General features: G+C 31.6%; 3 protein-coding genes across 5 annotated transcripts in view; 2 read left to right on the plus strand and 1 right to left on the minus strand.

The window, feature by feature from the left end:
• LOC129789007 (facilitated trehalose transporter Tret1-like) overlaps window positions 1-13,055 on the plus strand; it is a 35,064-nt gene extending 22,009 nt beyond the window's left edge. For all 3 annotated transcript variants that reach the window (XM_055825602.1, XM_055825603.1, XM_055825601.1), the window contains 8 exons: window positions 6,020-6,194; window positions 6,832-7,019; window positions 7,150-7,382; window positions 7,465-7,706; window positions 9,007-9,312; window positions 9,837-9,860; window positions 9,928-10,061; window positions 10,144-13,055. In XM_055825602.1, the coding sequence (XP_055681577.1) occupies window positions 6,020-6,194; window positions 6,832-7,019; window positions 7,150-7,382; window positions 7,465-7,706; window positions 9,007-9,312; window positions 9,837-9,860; window positions 9,928-10,061; window positions 10,144-10,296 (1,455 nt within the window). In that variant the 3' untranslated portion in view covers window positions 10,297-13,055. The remainder of the gene's footprint in view (window positions 1-6,019; window positions 6,195-6,831; window positions 7,020-7,149; window positions 7,383-7,464; window positions 7,707-9,006; window positions 9,313-9,836; window positions 9,861-9,927; window positions 10,062-10,143) is intronic.
• Window positions 1-14,274, plus strand: part of LOC129788976 (dachshund homolog 2) — a 1,190,888-nt gene that overhangs the window by 637,060 nt on the left and 539,554 nt on the right. The window lies entirely within an intron of this gene.
• LOC129788985 (uncharacterized) overlaps window positions 1-14,274 on the minus strand; it is a 511,890-nt gene that overhangs the window by 416,091 nt on the left and 81,525 nt on the right. The gene's annotated exons all lie outside the window — the stretch shown is intronic.

Here is a 14,274-nt window from a genome sequence, read left to right on the forward strand (position 1 = left end):
ACAAACAGGATCTTCAGAGAATCTACTATTTTCCCAAGATTCTTGTGCTAGAATACGGCATAAAAAATCAACAAAGTAAACAAGTTAAATAAATTGCAGTTTATGTATATTTATTTTTGCTAAGAAATGAGCATAAACTCCTTCCGGTAATGACCTTCTAACTAAAATTTCCGTGTGAATGACATTTTAGCTGTGTTTCTTTCAGACACAGCTTTTGTGTACCGAGCAAAATCGAAAGTCGTCAGATCGGGCTCAAACTTGGGATGAGCACGAATTAGGGTCCCCACATTCCAAAAAACGTATGCGCCAAAAAATTTTTTCCGGCGGGCCGGCCGTCCGTCCGTCCGTCCGTCCGTCCGTCCGGAACCTTTTGCTAAATTACGAGAGAACGGTAATAGATAGAGACTTGCGGTAAACGGCAAAGTTTAAAAGTCGACTGGAAGACGTAAGATTATGACGTCAAATTTTACCCCCCACCCCTCCGTCCGCCATTTTGAATAACCTCAAAATTTTGTTTTCGCTATATCTCAGCCCCTGTAATAGCTAAAAATCTGAAATTTGCATATGTTATAGGGGCCATCAAGACCTTTCCAACGGTACCTCATTTTCGAAAATCGGTCAAGCCGTTTAGTCAATATGGCCGCCACAATTTTTCATCGAAAATCGACCATAACTCGAAAACGGCTTGACCGATTTTGATCAACCCGGGGTCAAATGAAAGCTCTCAACAAACCCTACAACTTTCTAGAACATACGAAGTTTCAAAAGTGACCGCTAGGGGGCCAAAAATGAAAAACAAAATTTTCGATGAGTTTTCGATGAATATCTCGAAAACGCCATTATCGATTTGCTTCATTTTTTGATATGTTATAGCTGACCATATTATCTAGCCCCATGCCAAAAATGAAGAAAATCTATGTCTCCGTTCTCGAGATATAACCTTCCAAAGTTGGCATGTCATATCTCGGGTTCTACAAGTCCGATTTTGATCAACTCAAGCGCAAATGAAAGGTTTCGTGAAACCCTACAAATGTCTAGAACATTGCAACTTCGAGAAATGACCGCGAGAGGCGCTAAAGTCAAAATCAAAAATTTCGAAAATTTCGAACTCGAATATTTCGAAAATGCCATTATCGATTTACTTCATATTTTAATATGTTATAGTTGAGGTTAAGACCTTTCCAACGATAGCTCAAACTCGAAAATCTATGGAACCGTTCCCGAGATATGGCGTTTTAAAGATTACTTGGGGGATGACTTTTCAACTTTTCTCGACTTTGCGCGTATTTAAATTAATTTACGCTCTAGTTTGCTCTCACAAAATTGGTACACTGAAAGAAACACAGCTCTCGTAAGCTTGGTCAGCTTACCAGTACATTTTATTGGCAGACGTATAGGTATATAGATGAACTGAATGTCTCTTTCATTGCATTTTGCATGACGGATAGTACCAACAACGCATTTGCCTTTGAAATTCATACAAGTTCTTTTGTCCCGAAACCAATTTCTGCTGAATATAGAGATCATGGCAAAGACATGGCAGAATTGGTGTATTTTTAGCGCATGTAAGAACACTCTTTACCGAAGGAAGAGTCAATTTATTTGCTCACATCCACATTCGACGACGCCGCCAAGCAGAAATGTAAATACCAGACGACAGATCATTGCAATTGTTATAATATATTAGGTCTACTCTCTTGTGAGAAATGTTCTTTCTGGTAAAAGTTTACCAACCACATTCGACTTCCTTAAATATAATTCTTATTCTTTTGACTAAAATATTTCTTAGAATATAGAGTAAGAGCACTAGTTCGTATTCAAAGAAAACAAACGAAAGTTCTAAAATTAGAATTTTGGCAATACCAATGTACCTACATATTATTGGTAAATAAATAAATTGTCTATATTTTAGTTTATTTGATTATTTAAAATTTGATTCTTCATGTGGAATACCTACTTAAATACTGGAAAAAATATTTAGATTTTAATGTTAAATATTGGTAAAATTTTACTATTTGTATTTTTGTCTTTAGTATATAATAGTAAAAAATCCTGTTAATAGCAGGACATTTCTGTTTATTTGGTATTTACTATCAAAATAATTTAGCATGATAAATTAACTTGAGAAGATTGAATTTTTTTTATAATTTTTGCTAAAAAAAATATCAAAAATTACTTATACACTTCCAAAATTTACCATCACATAATGAGTGCAAAAATATCAGTTTTCACTCTATTTTTGCAAATTAAACTTTATGTTCTTTCACTAAAAAATGTTCCAAGATATTCATACATTTTACCACGTTTACCATTCCCGGTAATAATGGTAAATATTTTGCGAAAAATTTCCACAATAAAATACAATAAATTCTGGGGAAATGTGTGTGCAAATTTTGAAATTGTGCAGATTTTCTACTTCTTACAGAAAAAAAATCCAATTTTCAACATCCTTGTTGAAATTTTACGCGGAGGAATTTGGAAAATCTCCATGCGGCGGTTATTTTCATTTTGTTTATTTGTACGGAAAATTTATTTTTTCACTAAAGTAACCCATCACGAAGAGGATATTGGTGGATGTTTTGATTTTCGCACAAAAAGAGATTTCATTCGCAAATTAACTTTCTCTTCTTCTTCTCCCTCAATGATCTCTCCGTGATCTTCTTAATAAATTTTCATTTGGTGAAGGAGAACGAGGCGGTTGATCGATTTACATGTTTCTTCAAGTGTTTTCTCGCACCACAAAGACGCGCATTTAGGAGAAAAAATGTTTTTGCTCAGTTACATGTAGAAGTTTATTCTGTAAATACAAAAAAATTGATCAGAAATGGAAGAAAATTAAATTAAAGGGATATATTCAGGGGGAAAATCTTTAAAGTAATTTTCCTCCCTGCTAAAAGATTTAATTTACAATATTCAAGTAAGATGCTTATTTTGAATACAGAACGTTGTATATAAGGAGGAGAATATGTATGAGTTGCAATTTTCTTCATTCATCTTTTGCAAAATCTGTCTGCCGAGGTTAAATGCAATTACTCATCTTTTGTGGTGCAAATTTTCCCTTTGCTTGGAAAGCTTTTCATAAATGAGGTGTCTGTCTAACCAAAATAGTACCTATATAATACAAATGAAATATGTAACATTGGTCAAAGAAATTTTGCTCCATGCAGAGACAAGAGCGAGTTGTCTCTGCGTAGGAAATTTATATATTTTGTGGTGACAGAAACAAGCGAAACACTTAAAGATTGAATGATTATATTTAATGCACAAGCAATGGCGCGTGCTCTTGATGGCTTTATTTCAGGAAACAATTCATTTTGATTCCAAAATTTATGTACCAACACACAACTTCATGACGCTCTTTCATATGGAGACAAATTGGATAAATGTGCATGAAATGCATGTCTTTCACTACCATGTAACATCACAGCCAGTGAATCTAATGCGTCTGTACACCGCGCGTACAATATTAAATTTCTTTGGATTCAGTCATTAAATGTGAAATAACCCCATATCACAGTTCAGCATTGTATAGCTTAGAAATGTTGGAATAGAATTAATTTAAAAATTAAAGGATTTCTTTAGTCGAAGTTTTAAAATTTTCAACAAACTTTGAGCAAGCTTTTACAAATTATTTTTTACAGGAAACTTTAAGAATAAACCATAAAATGTATTTTGTAAAGCTTTCTTAAACTTTGCATAAAATTTTTAATATCAAAATAAATTGAAATAAATTAAAGTATTAAAATAACAATTAAAGAATAACGATCTGTGTAAAAAAATAGTTTGTAAAAGCTTTCTCAAAGTTTGTTGAAAATTTTAAAATTAGCTTTCGGAATTCTTTTTAACAGTCTTAGTTTTCTTATGTTTTCATTAATTTTTCAGAATTGTTAAGATTTTAATTATCTAAAAATTGAGCAAAATATTAAGCTCAAAAGTAATCAAAAATTCAACGAATAAATTAAACTTGCATGAGAACAGCGCAATATTACAATCACTGTAACCGCTCAATTCCATTTTGTTCTATATAGAATTATCATTAAAAGCATAACTTATGTGCACATTACATACACACACATGTAAATTAAATATGAATGGATATTAAAAGTGAATTTGAAAATTCATTTGCAACGAGTGTGGATGGGAGGGTTTGGGTGAATTTCATTAGTTTAATTGATTCTTCCTCTTTTGACATGGAATGACTGGCAAAAGAGGAATTCGTGAATTTTGGTGTGATTTTCCCCATTTCCCCCCGCAAAAAAGGGTTGTTAAATTGCGTAATCATTTTAATAGGAAAATTTCAAGTCATTGCGAGAAATGGGAAAGAGAAGATAATATTTGGGGAATTCTTATATTATATTTCATTCCTTCCCTCTCTCTCTATCACCACCCTCGCAATTCAATTTATTTACAACGACGGATGGGGAGACAGACTTGCAATTTAGTAAATTTCCTAGAAGAATGTTGCTAAACAATCCTATTGTTTCAATCATAATGTACGCTCGCTCGGACAATTAATGTTTAACTTTGTGAGAGATAGTGTTACATTTGAGACCTTCACCATGAGCTGTTGTCAATGCTATATACAACACCCCGGCGCTATCTCCTTTATGTATGTCTACAGTTGATAATTTTGTGGAAAAGGCAACGTTTGGAAAATTGAGTTGATTTTTTTTGTTACCTATTCTACAAAGTTTCAACGAAGGAGAAGAAAAATTCTTCATAAATTAGAACTTATCTGTTTAAGATTAAATCTCATTTCTTATTCATTTTGGACTGAAGAAATAGAGAATTTTATTATTTTTATCAAAAAGGAAAGGGAATAGATTTTTTAAGAACTTATATAGTTTTTAAATAAATAAAATTTATATACACTACCCTCAAAAAGTTTTCAAATTACCAAAAACTGCGCTGATTTATTTTTTTTTTATAAAAATAAATCTTTTGACTATTTTTTTTCTAACTGTGATCAATCGATTTTGATAAAAAGATGATTTTTGTAGAGGTAGATTCTTGTCAAATTCTTCCTCATAAAAAATATTTTTAAATTTTTCAAAATCGGTTTTCTTTTGAATTTTTGAATTATTTTATTTCGGTCAGTGAGCCGATTTGAATAAAATTGAATTCAAAATGTTCTCTAAATCGGATTAAAATTTTTTTTTGATAACTCTACGCCAGGGTTGAAGCAATATTTAAAAAAAAAAACAGGTGTGCATTATTTTGAAACTTTTTAAGGGAAGTGTACTATAGCCAAAGCTCTCTTCCGGCTCTTAATTTAAGCTCTCCTCTTTATTTCCATTTTAAGTCTTGCAATAAATTTCTTATGCACCTCTGCGTTAATCCAATGCCAATTTCAAACTCTCTAAATTGCTATTTATGCAGCTTTTATCAATTTTCTCCCGTGTGTGTGCGTGGAAACAATAAGTTGGATTTGATCTCGAACGTCTCGCCAAAGGAGGAGGGAGTTCTCTTAAAAGGAATTGCATGTTATTTGTCGATCATTTGGCGCCAATATTCAACCATCATATTGTAGCAAATAATTGTTTGATGGGTGAAATCACAGACAGAGAAATTTTGATCAAAGGGCATTGTGCAAAAAGGCGAAATGGGTGAAAAAGAGAAAATCTCAATATAATCACTCGCACATTAGATCCCTGACAAAAAGGAGATCGACTCCATTGTTGCTGACACGTTTGGAGATTTTCAATTTATATACAAAACTTGCCTGGCTTTGCATACAAATTCTCCACACCCACGCAATTAAATCACACAGCCCCGAGGGTTCTCTTTGCTTCACTGAAATTTAAAATCATTTATCACTTGCTCCAATCAGTCTACCCGAAAACACTACTATTTAACTTCTTGTCTAACATGAAAATTCCAATGAAATGAGAGGAAAAAAGTGAGAAAAATGAGGAAAGTTTATTAGATGTGTGATTGACACGATAAAAAAGCGAAGAAGTCAGACTTTTATCTATTGCTCATTTGTCTCCTATCTGTCTCCATTTGCTTTGCGGTGTAGATTGTGGCTGCCTTGGCGATCTCACTGGGTCCATTGGCAGCTGGCTTGGGCAAAGGTTACGCCAGTCCTGCCATCGATAGTCTACAGGAATTACAAATCAAACCCCGAGGGAATTATACAGCATTCTCAGTGAGCGATCAACAAGCCAGTTGGGTGGCCAGCCTAACACTCCTAGGTAAGGCGGGGAATGGAGTAAAGGAGGGTTTGTGGCAAAAGGGAAGGAAATCATAAACATCCTAAAGTTCACCAGTAAAAATTTATGCAACAAAGAAAAGCTAAAGAATCAAAAGCAGATAATTTAATTTATTTTAACCCTTTTATGTCTTTTTAATATGCTTGAGAATTTTGATTTTTCAACGTAAAAAAATCAGACGTCAGAAAAAATTTAAATGTCAGAAAAAGAACGTCAAACGTAAGAAATAAAAACATTAACGTATCAAAAAAAAAATGTTTAAACATTAAAAATTGCTCATAAAATAGTATAAAGTTGCTAATTTTAAAGAAAAGGCTGTTAATATGGTTTTAGTTATCCCAATTAAAACAAAAAATCGCGACTCCTAAGATGCTCGAAAAGATCTTTTTAATCAAATTAAAAAAATTAAAGTATTAAAAATAATTTTAGATCTAAAAAAAAAACATTCCCTTTAGTAGATTTTCTGGCTAAGCCCCTGTAAAGGATGATGCTTGATAATAATTTTTTTAAGACAATAAATTGAAGAAAAAAATATTTGCAGCATAAATTTTTGCTGGTGAACAACGTTCCAAAAAATCTCCCCCATCTAATGCAAATAAATTACAATAATTTCTTGCAGGTGCCCTGTTTGGTGGATTATTTGGCGGTCTGGCGATGCAGTACGGCCGCAAGAGGATTCTAGCATTTATGTCTCTACCCTTTTCGCTATCGTGGATAATCACAGTGTTTGCCAAGTCAGTGGAAACGATGTTTATGACAGCCTTCTTTGGGGGCTTCTGCTGCTCAATCATCTCTATGGTGACTCAAGTAATATTAGATTTATATTTATTACTTTGCGCGCCGAAAATATTTTCAATCAAAACTCTCCTCTTGCCTTTTCCTTCTTCTTCTTTTTTATGCTTCCCACCCCAACATACATATTATATGGGAACTTTAGGTATACATAAGTGAGATCTCTTCACCCGATATCCGTGGATTCTTGAGTGCCATTCAGAAAATTGCCGGTCACTTGGGGTTCCTGATATCCTTCTCCCTTGGCGCATATCTCGACTGGCGACAACTGGCTATGCTCGTGTCAGTGGCTCCAATTATGCTTTTTCTAACTGTGATTTATGTACCAGAAACTCCGAGCTATTTAGTACTGAAGGGACGTGACGAGGATGCCTATCGGTGAGATTACATTTCCACTCAGAAAAATGAAGAGAAATTCTAAAGAAAAAAACTACACGTACACACATTTCTTCCACAATAGATCTCTTCTGTGGCTTCGAGGTCCAAATAGAAATGTAGAATTGGAATTGGAAACTATCAGGTCAAATATACGAGCAGTGAAGACGAACATTGCAATCCTGCCCAAGATCTCCACCGCAAATCTATTGTCGAGTGCATCAATGAGAATCATCTTGGCCAATATAAAATCAGCTCTCAAGAATGCACGCCTCATAAAACCTGTCTCAATAACCTGCGGCCTTATGATTTTTCAACGATTTACAGGTAAAGGCGCGGATTAGAAAATATCACCTCAAATATTTGTCTCATCTCATTATTGTACGCAGTCTGGCACACGAGATGATGCCCATAGAAAATTCTCAACAATACACTGCGATGAAGAAGATTTTAACCACGAAGAATGATTCATTCTATATTTTATTCATTAATTCAGAGAAATTTTATATCCTCAATTTGTGGTTGTGTGATTTATGGAGATTTTGAAGGGAATGATAGATTTTCTTTATTAGAAATTAAAGAATAAAATTAAAGTATTTTTTTGGAGGGAATAAAATTAAATTCCTCTACTAAGAGTTTGCTTGCCCCCAATTTTTGCCACATCTGTTTTTCTTCAATAATTGTGGCTTTTGTAGAAAATCTTACTCTTTTTTGTAGTTCATGAGTTTTTTTTCAACAGTGTGAAAAATATTAAAAGAATTGGTAAATCTAAAATTATTTTTTTTTATCCGAGACACATTTTGTGCTATAAAAGATCAAGTATTTTGGTAATAAATTTTACGTAAAATATAGCTTTAGAATGAAAATAACTCGTAAATTTCATAAGAAAGGATCTGCCAAAGTTATTTTTTTTTATTTCTTGAAGAAATAATAACAAGAATGTTGATTTGATAGCGGGTGTCTAGCCTGCCATAAAAAAATATTTTTGCCATAATGCAAAATGACTCATGAGCTCATTTTTTAAGGCAAAAGAATTAGATAAGAAAAGACTTTAAATAGCAAAAGAGGTCTATTTTTGAATTTTCCTTTTGAATTTAGCGTAAGGAAAAACAGCCAATTAGGCGGAAGAAAAGTAAAATATATAAATTAAAGGGCTCTTATACAAAGAAGGTTCCTCCTCTTGGGCGTATAATAACCCTGATGAGTATCTCTAATGACTAATTTATTCATTAAGCTGTTTGTTATTTTATTCGATAAAAAATCTTTCCCTTTTTCCCTTCCTACTCTCACGATGGTTATAAGTTCTAGAGAGAAAGAGAGAAAATTTGAATATTCTTGTTATGATATATTAGCGTCAACATCTCTTAATTGTTGCTTCAATGGACCTACCAGAGAACACTAAGAAAAAAAATCCATTGATCAATGACCTTTCGGTGGTATGGCGTGAAATCATAAATGTATTATCGTCTCTCTATCCTATTCTTTTGAATTTATTCCCCTAATTAATGCACCTCCCATTTGCGATTAGCATAAGAAGTGAGAGAAGCAATTTAATGGTGATTTCCTTATTGAACACTAAATCTTGCACGGAGGGGGCTTAATCTGTCCACTTCTCCCGCCATTTCAGGTGCCAATTCATTCGGTTTCTATGCAGTGAGAATCTTCAGGAAGACATTTGCGGGAATGAATCCACATGGTGGTGCCGTTTCCGTGGGGTTTGTCCAATTGCTGGCATCAATGTTGTCCGGCTTATTAATTGACAGGGTGGGCAGAATTCCGCTATTAATTACAAGCAGTGTCTTCATGTCACTCGCACTCGCCAGCTTTGGATCCTACGTATACTACGAGGAGACGAATAAATTAATTGCTACGAATAATTTTGAAGTCGACACTGCATATAACAACGATTGGATCCCTCTTCTGTGTGTTCTAGGTGAGATTGAATCGATTTGAATATTCATTTATACCTGATAAAGTATTTTACATATTTTTTCTTTCGCTACAAATTGCTTTTTTATTTATTCAAGAGAAAAAAGAATAGTTTGTTTTAGAATTGTAGTGATAAAACAAATGATAAGATGAGAATTTTTTTAAATAAAAAAAATGTGATTTTTTTTATCAAAAATCAATAAGAATCAATTTAGTTTCTTTGTGAGATTCGCAAAACTTGTTACGGAAATTTTAGATATAGGAATAAATTAAAAATTCTAGAGAGCTTAAGAAATTCAAGTAAGAATTCTTCAAAAAATATTCTAAATTACTCCGTTTCCCTTATTGCGGTTTTATGAGATTCTCTGCTGTCTCTCTTTGACTATTAAATTAATTCATTATTTCCGTGAAAGTTTTCCGCATTCTTACTTCTTTCTTTAATTAAAATAATAAAAGAAAAAAAATCCATCTCATAAAAAATAAATATAATAATTTATTCTTAAATCTCTTTGGGTTGTTCTCTTTCAGTTTTCACAATCGCATTTCAACTTGGTAAGTGGCTGTAATTATGTCACTCACAATGGATCCCATTTAGTGAAACTTTTGCATCTAATTTCAGGAATTTCACCAATATCTTCCCTCCTTGTTGGTGAACTATTTCCATTGGAATTTCGTGGTATTGGAAGCTCAATTGCCACGAGTTTCGGCTACTTTTGTGCTTTCCTCGGTGTGAAGACCTTTGTAGATTTCCAGGTAAATTATTTTCTATTTTTTCTCTTAAAAATACTGTTATTTTCAAAGAAATATTTAAGAGGATTTTTTAAATACTCTAAAGGAAATTTTCGGTCTACATGGTGCATTTTGGCTGTACGCGTGCATTTCCTGCATCGGCCTTTGTTTCATTGTCACATTCGTTCCAGAGACTAAGGGGAAGGACCTCGATGAGATGAACCCAAAGTTGGTTCATACGTTAACTATAAATCGATGAGATTTGGGTACCCACGTAGAATATTTAGTATAGCGCGTAGTAATGCAAATTTAGGCTTTATCGTGAGAAAAATATTCTGACAAGCTTTGCAAAAGGATTTCTAAAAATTAGACTCTCAGAAATATTTAGCTTTCAAACTCTAGAACTTAAGCGAAAAGAAAAAAGTCTTCTTTCCATTTTTTGCTCAATCTACAAACGTAACATCGAGTGTTAACTGCTGCAGTATGCTATTTGGTATTTTTTATGTTTGTTAAGCTTCCGATTTCTTAGCTCTACTAAAGGCTCAGCTAAAGGAGTCTATTCACTTTTATTTGATTTATGAATTTATATTTAAAATTTTTAGCCAACAAAATCATGAAACATAATAAGGAAAACTTTGCGTTTTCTTTAAGACTAATAAGTGTTGCAAAGAACTAGGGCCTAATTGAACTTAGAAGACCTACAATGTGGGCGTGGTTTGTGTGTTTTTGAACCGATCTTTTAAGCATTTTTTTCTCAGATGGCTTTTCTTAAATAGTTTTATTAGACTCTCTATAAAATTTTCTTTAGTCTGGTTTAGACGTATGAGTTCATGAAATGAATAAAAGTGAATAAACTCCTTTAGAATATTCAAAATAAAATTTATAACCTCTTCCAAAAAAATTGTAGATCAAAATGCTAATTTTTCTTGCAACGATTCTTAAGAAGAAAAGTGTTCTTTCCTCTCTTTTATTTTTCAATTTAGAGAAGAAAAAAAATCGTCGTAGAAATTGTAGATTTAGGAAGCTTTTGAGGAAAAAACAAAAATCGTGAAATTAGGCATCTAAAATGAGATTTAATAAAAAATAGACTTTTTTAGAGAGAGAGAAACACGCTTATGTCGAGTTCAATTATTTTATAATGAAAATAAAGTAAATTAAAAGATTAAATAAAAGTGGAAAAATTATGATCATGAAAGGAGAAAAAAAATGCAGAAGCGACCCATGAGAATTTGTACAAGTTTTAGATTACAGATTTTGCCAAGTGATTTATCGTCAAAATACCATGCATATAAAAACTAATAATAAAAGTGTTGTAAATGCAAAAAAAAAGTATTGAAATAAATGAAAAAAAAAATATTGAAACTAATAGCTTTAGATGTTGAGGAAACTTAAGAGAGAGAAATGGAAATGTACTTATAACAGAACCATAAAATATGTGGGAGTATTTGACAAGAAAAGTGTAAGAAATGAGCACATTAATTTTAAAAATGAACAATAAAAATATTAAAGAAAAAAACTTACATTATGAAAATATAAAGGGACAATATTCACTTAAAAAATGAAAATGAAAAATTCTATTTGCTGTTGAAATTTATGACAATAATACTTTAATAAAAAAAAACGAATAAACGATTTATTATACGTAGAATGGAGATCGAAAGGAAATGAAGATGAATAAAAATATATTTATAAAATGCAAATTGATAAAAAATGTGACTATTTTTACAAAATAAAATAAAATATTATTTTGTAAAAAGAAGGAGCTCCCTTCTTCTTATATCCGTGATCCTGGAAAAACAATTAAAAGAATTTTATTTTTAAATATTAGACAAATAAACAGAATATATTTTCAAACTTTTACCCTTCTAACTACATAATCAAAGTGCCAAATATTTTTTTTGGTTTTTCTTTAAGAAAACTTCTGCAAAATTATACAACCTAAATTTTATTTCGAAAGAGTAGAAGACAGAAGAAAAAAACTGAAGAAATATCCTCATTGCAATGCAATGTTTTGACCACAGAAAATCATAAAATTAAGGACAAAAAAGGTAAAAGAAAAACTCATTTAGAGAGAAAATAGAATGATGCCCTAAAGAAAATTCTTTACCACAAAAAAATTCTTAAATTACAAATTAAGAAATAAAACAAAAAAAAGTCGCATAATCGAACAGTCTAATGGAAATTGGACAATTTATGACTTATATCATGTTACTACAAAACTATAGAGTGTTCTTTTTAAAAAACAAAATATATAAATATTAATGAAATAATTTTAGTAATTATAAAAAAAGGAGAAATAAACTGCAGAGTAAACAAAAAATAGAAATGTGTTAAGCCGCGCAGGCGCAGCATGATATACTCGTATAACAAACGATCTGTTACTTAAAAAAATAATATATTATAAAAAAAATGAAAAGATAAAAGAGGAATATTTGAAGGAAGAAAAATTGTAAAAGGAAAAAAAGTCCTTAATTGACTCAACTAATGAATATATGAGACAATAATTTTAAAAGAAAATTTTATTAAATAGTAGATTAAAAAAAAAGTTTTGCAGCTCTTTTCACCAAAATTGAGGAATTCAAAAAAAAACGTCTTGATAAAGAAATTAAAAAAATGTACTTAATGCAGAAAATACTTATCAATTGATAAATTAAAACACATCATATTACGAATTTTAATCTATATTTACTTTAAATGTTTTTTATATTAGAGAAGAATTAGTTATATTTTGTGTCTTAATCTTATTTTTTAGATCGAGTTTTCGTAAGAAAAAAAAATATTCTTAAAATCCTAAATATCAAAAGTCCTATTTATTGGTCAAAAATCAAATTATTTCTATTTGAATTAAAGAAAAGAAGTAAAAATCAATTAAAATGTAATTTATTGATGAAATGCGAAACTCTTCCAATATCCTGTGCCTTTTATACGTTGTGTATGTTGAGGGTTAAAAACTAAACAAGATGTGTGAGTTATCAAAATTTGCAGGACATGAAAAGGGCATCGCATTAATTTTTTTTATTAATAAAAATTCTTGCAGCCCTTGAGCCATCCCTGAGAAAGGTTCATTGAGAAGATTAGGCCAAAATTAAACCTCTAAAAAAATTATTAAAACCAAAAGCTTGAACTCCACTAACTGAAAAGGAAAATGATAAGAAAAGGTCATGAGAAATGCAGAGGAAAATATATATAATTTATTATGTATATCGAGAATAGAGATGCTTTGAGTTTACATGAAAAAAAAAATGAGTGAAGAGTAGAATGCAGGAGATTTATGAAATTTACGATATTACGATGAATTAATAAATGAAAAATTCCTGCCAAAATGCTTAAAAAAAAAACGTTGGAATCTTTATTAAACTTAGAGATGTAAATCAAATTGATAAATTGAGGCAAAAAAATGTAAAATTATTTAAATTTTTGAAAGTTTCCCACTTTGCGAGAATTTCATTACAACCGAAGATAATAAAGAGTTTTAGAAAAAGTCAGAAAAGTCTTTTTTAGCATTAAGAAATTAATCAAAAATTCCTTCCAGATTGGAAAGCCCCATTTTCCGAACAGAGCGGCTCTCTGGGGGCGCAGGAGCATACGTAAGAGCCCCAGGAGTCCCAAAAATGCGTTTTATACCCAAAAAATTGGGAAAAAACAAGGAAAATCGCATTTTTGGAAAAACAAAAAAAAGTTCGTTAAAGTTCAAAATTTTCCGCAACACCGATAATTGAATATCGAAATATCAAGAAAATATCGATAACGATAGTTGGGATATTTTGAATTTCTTAGTCGTTATTTTTTTGCGAACGATGAGAAGAAAAATAAAGTTTTGCGCATTTGAGAAAGAGAATGAAAATCGTCCAGTAAATGAGTATATATCGTACTTAAAAGTAGTGAAAGTACGACCTTCGTAGAATTAATGAACGATAAGAAAAGCGTTTGTTTTGTAGGTTTTGCAATTTAGGAATTTGGTCTCGTTACGAACCAGGATTGGGGTGAATAGGATCGCTCAATATTAGGAACGAAAGAGGATATTGGATTGCTTCATATTGTTCTTCTCCTTCTCCATTTCAAAAGATTTCCGGGATTCAGATAATATAGATAATTATGGGACATCCTATAAAATTAATTATATAGGTACGATGTTTTTTTTTATAACAAATCCCCTTGTCTGAGTAAATTAGCAAAGGCAAAAATCGATCAAAGGCGTTTACTGAAAGTGAGGGCGCTGATTGTCAATTTTATAGCA

This window comes from Lutzomyia longipalpis, chromosome 2, assembly GCF_024334085.1.
Source record: "Lutzomyia longipalpis isolate SR_M1_2022 chromosome 2, ASM2433408v1".
Classification (NCBI taxonomy): Eukaryota; Metazoa; Arthropoda; class Insecta; order Diptera; family Psychodidae; genus Lutzomyia; species Lutzomyia longipalpis.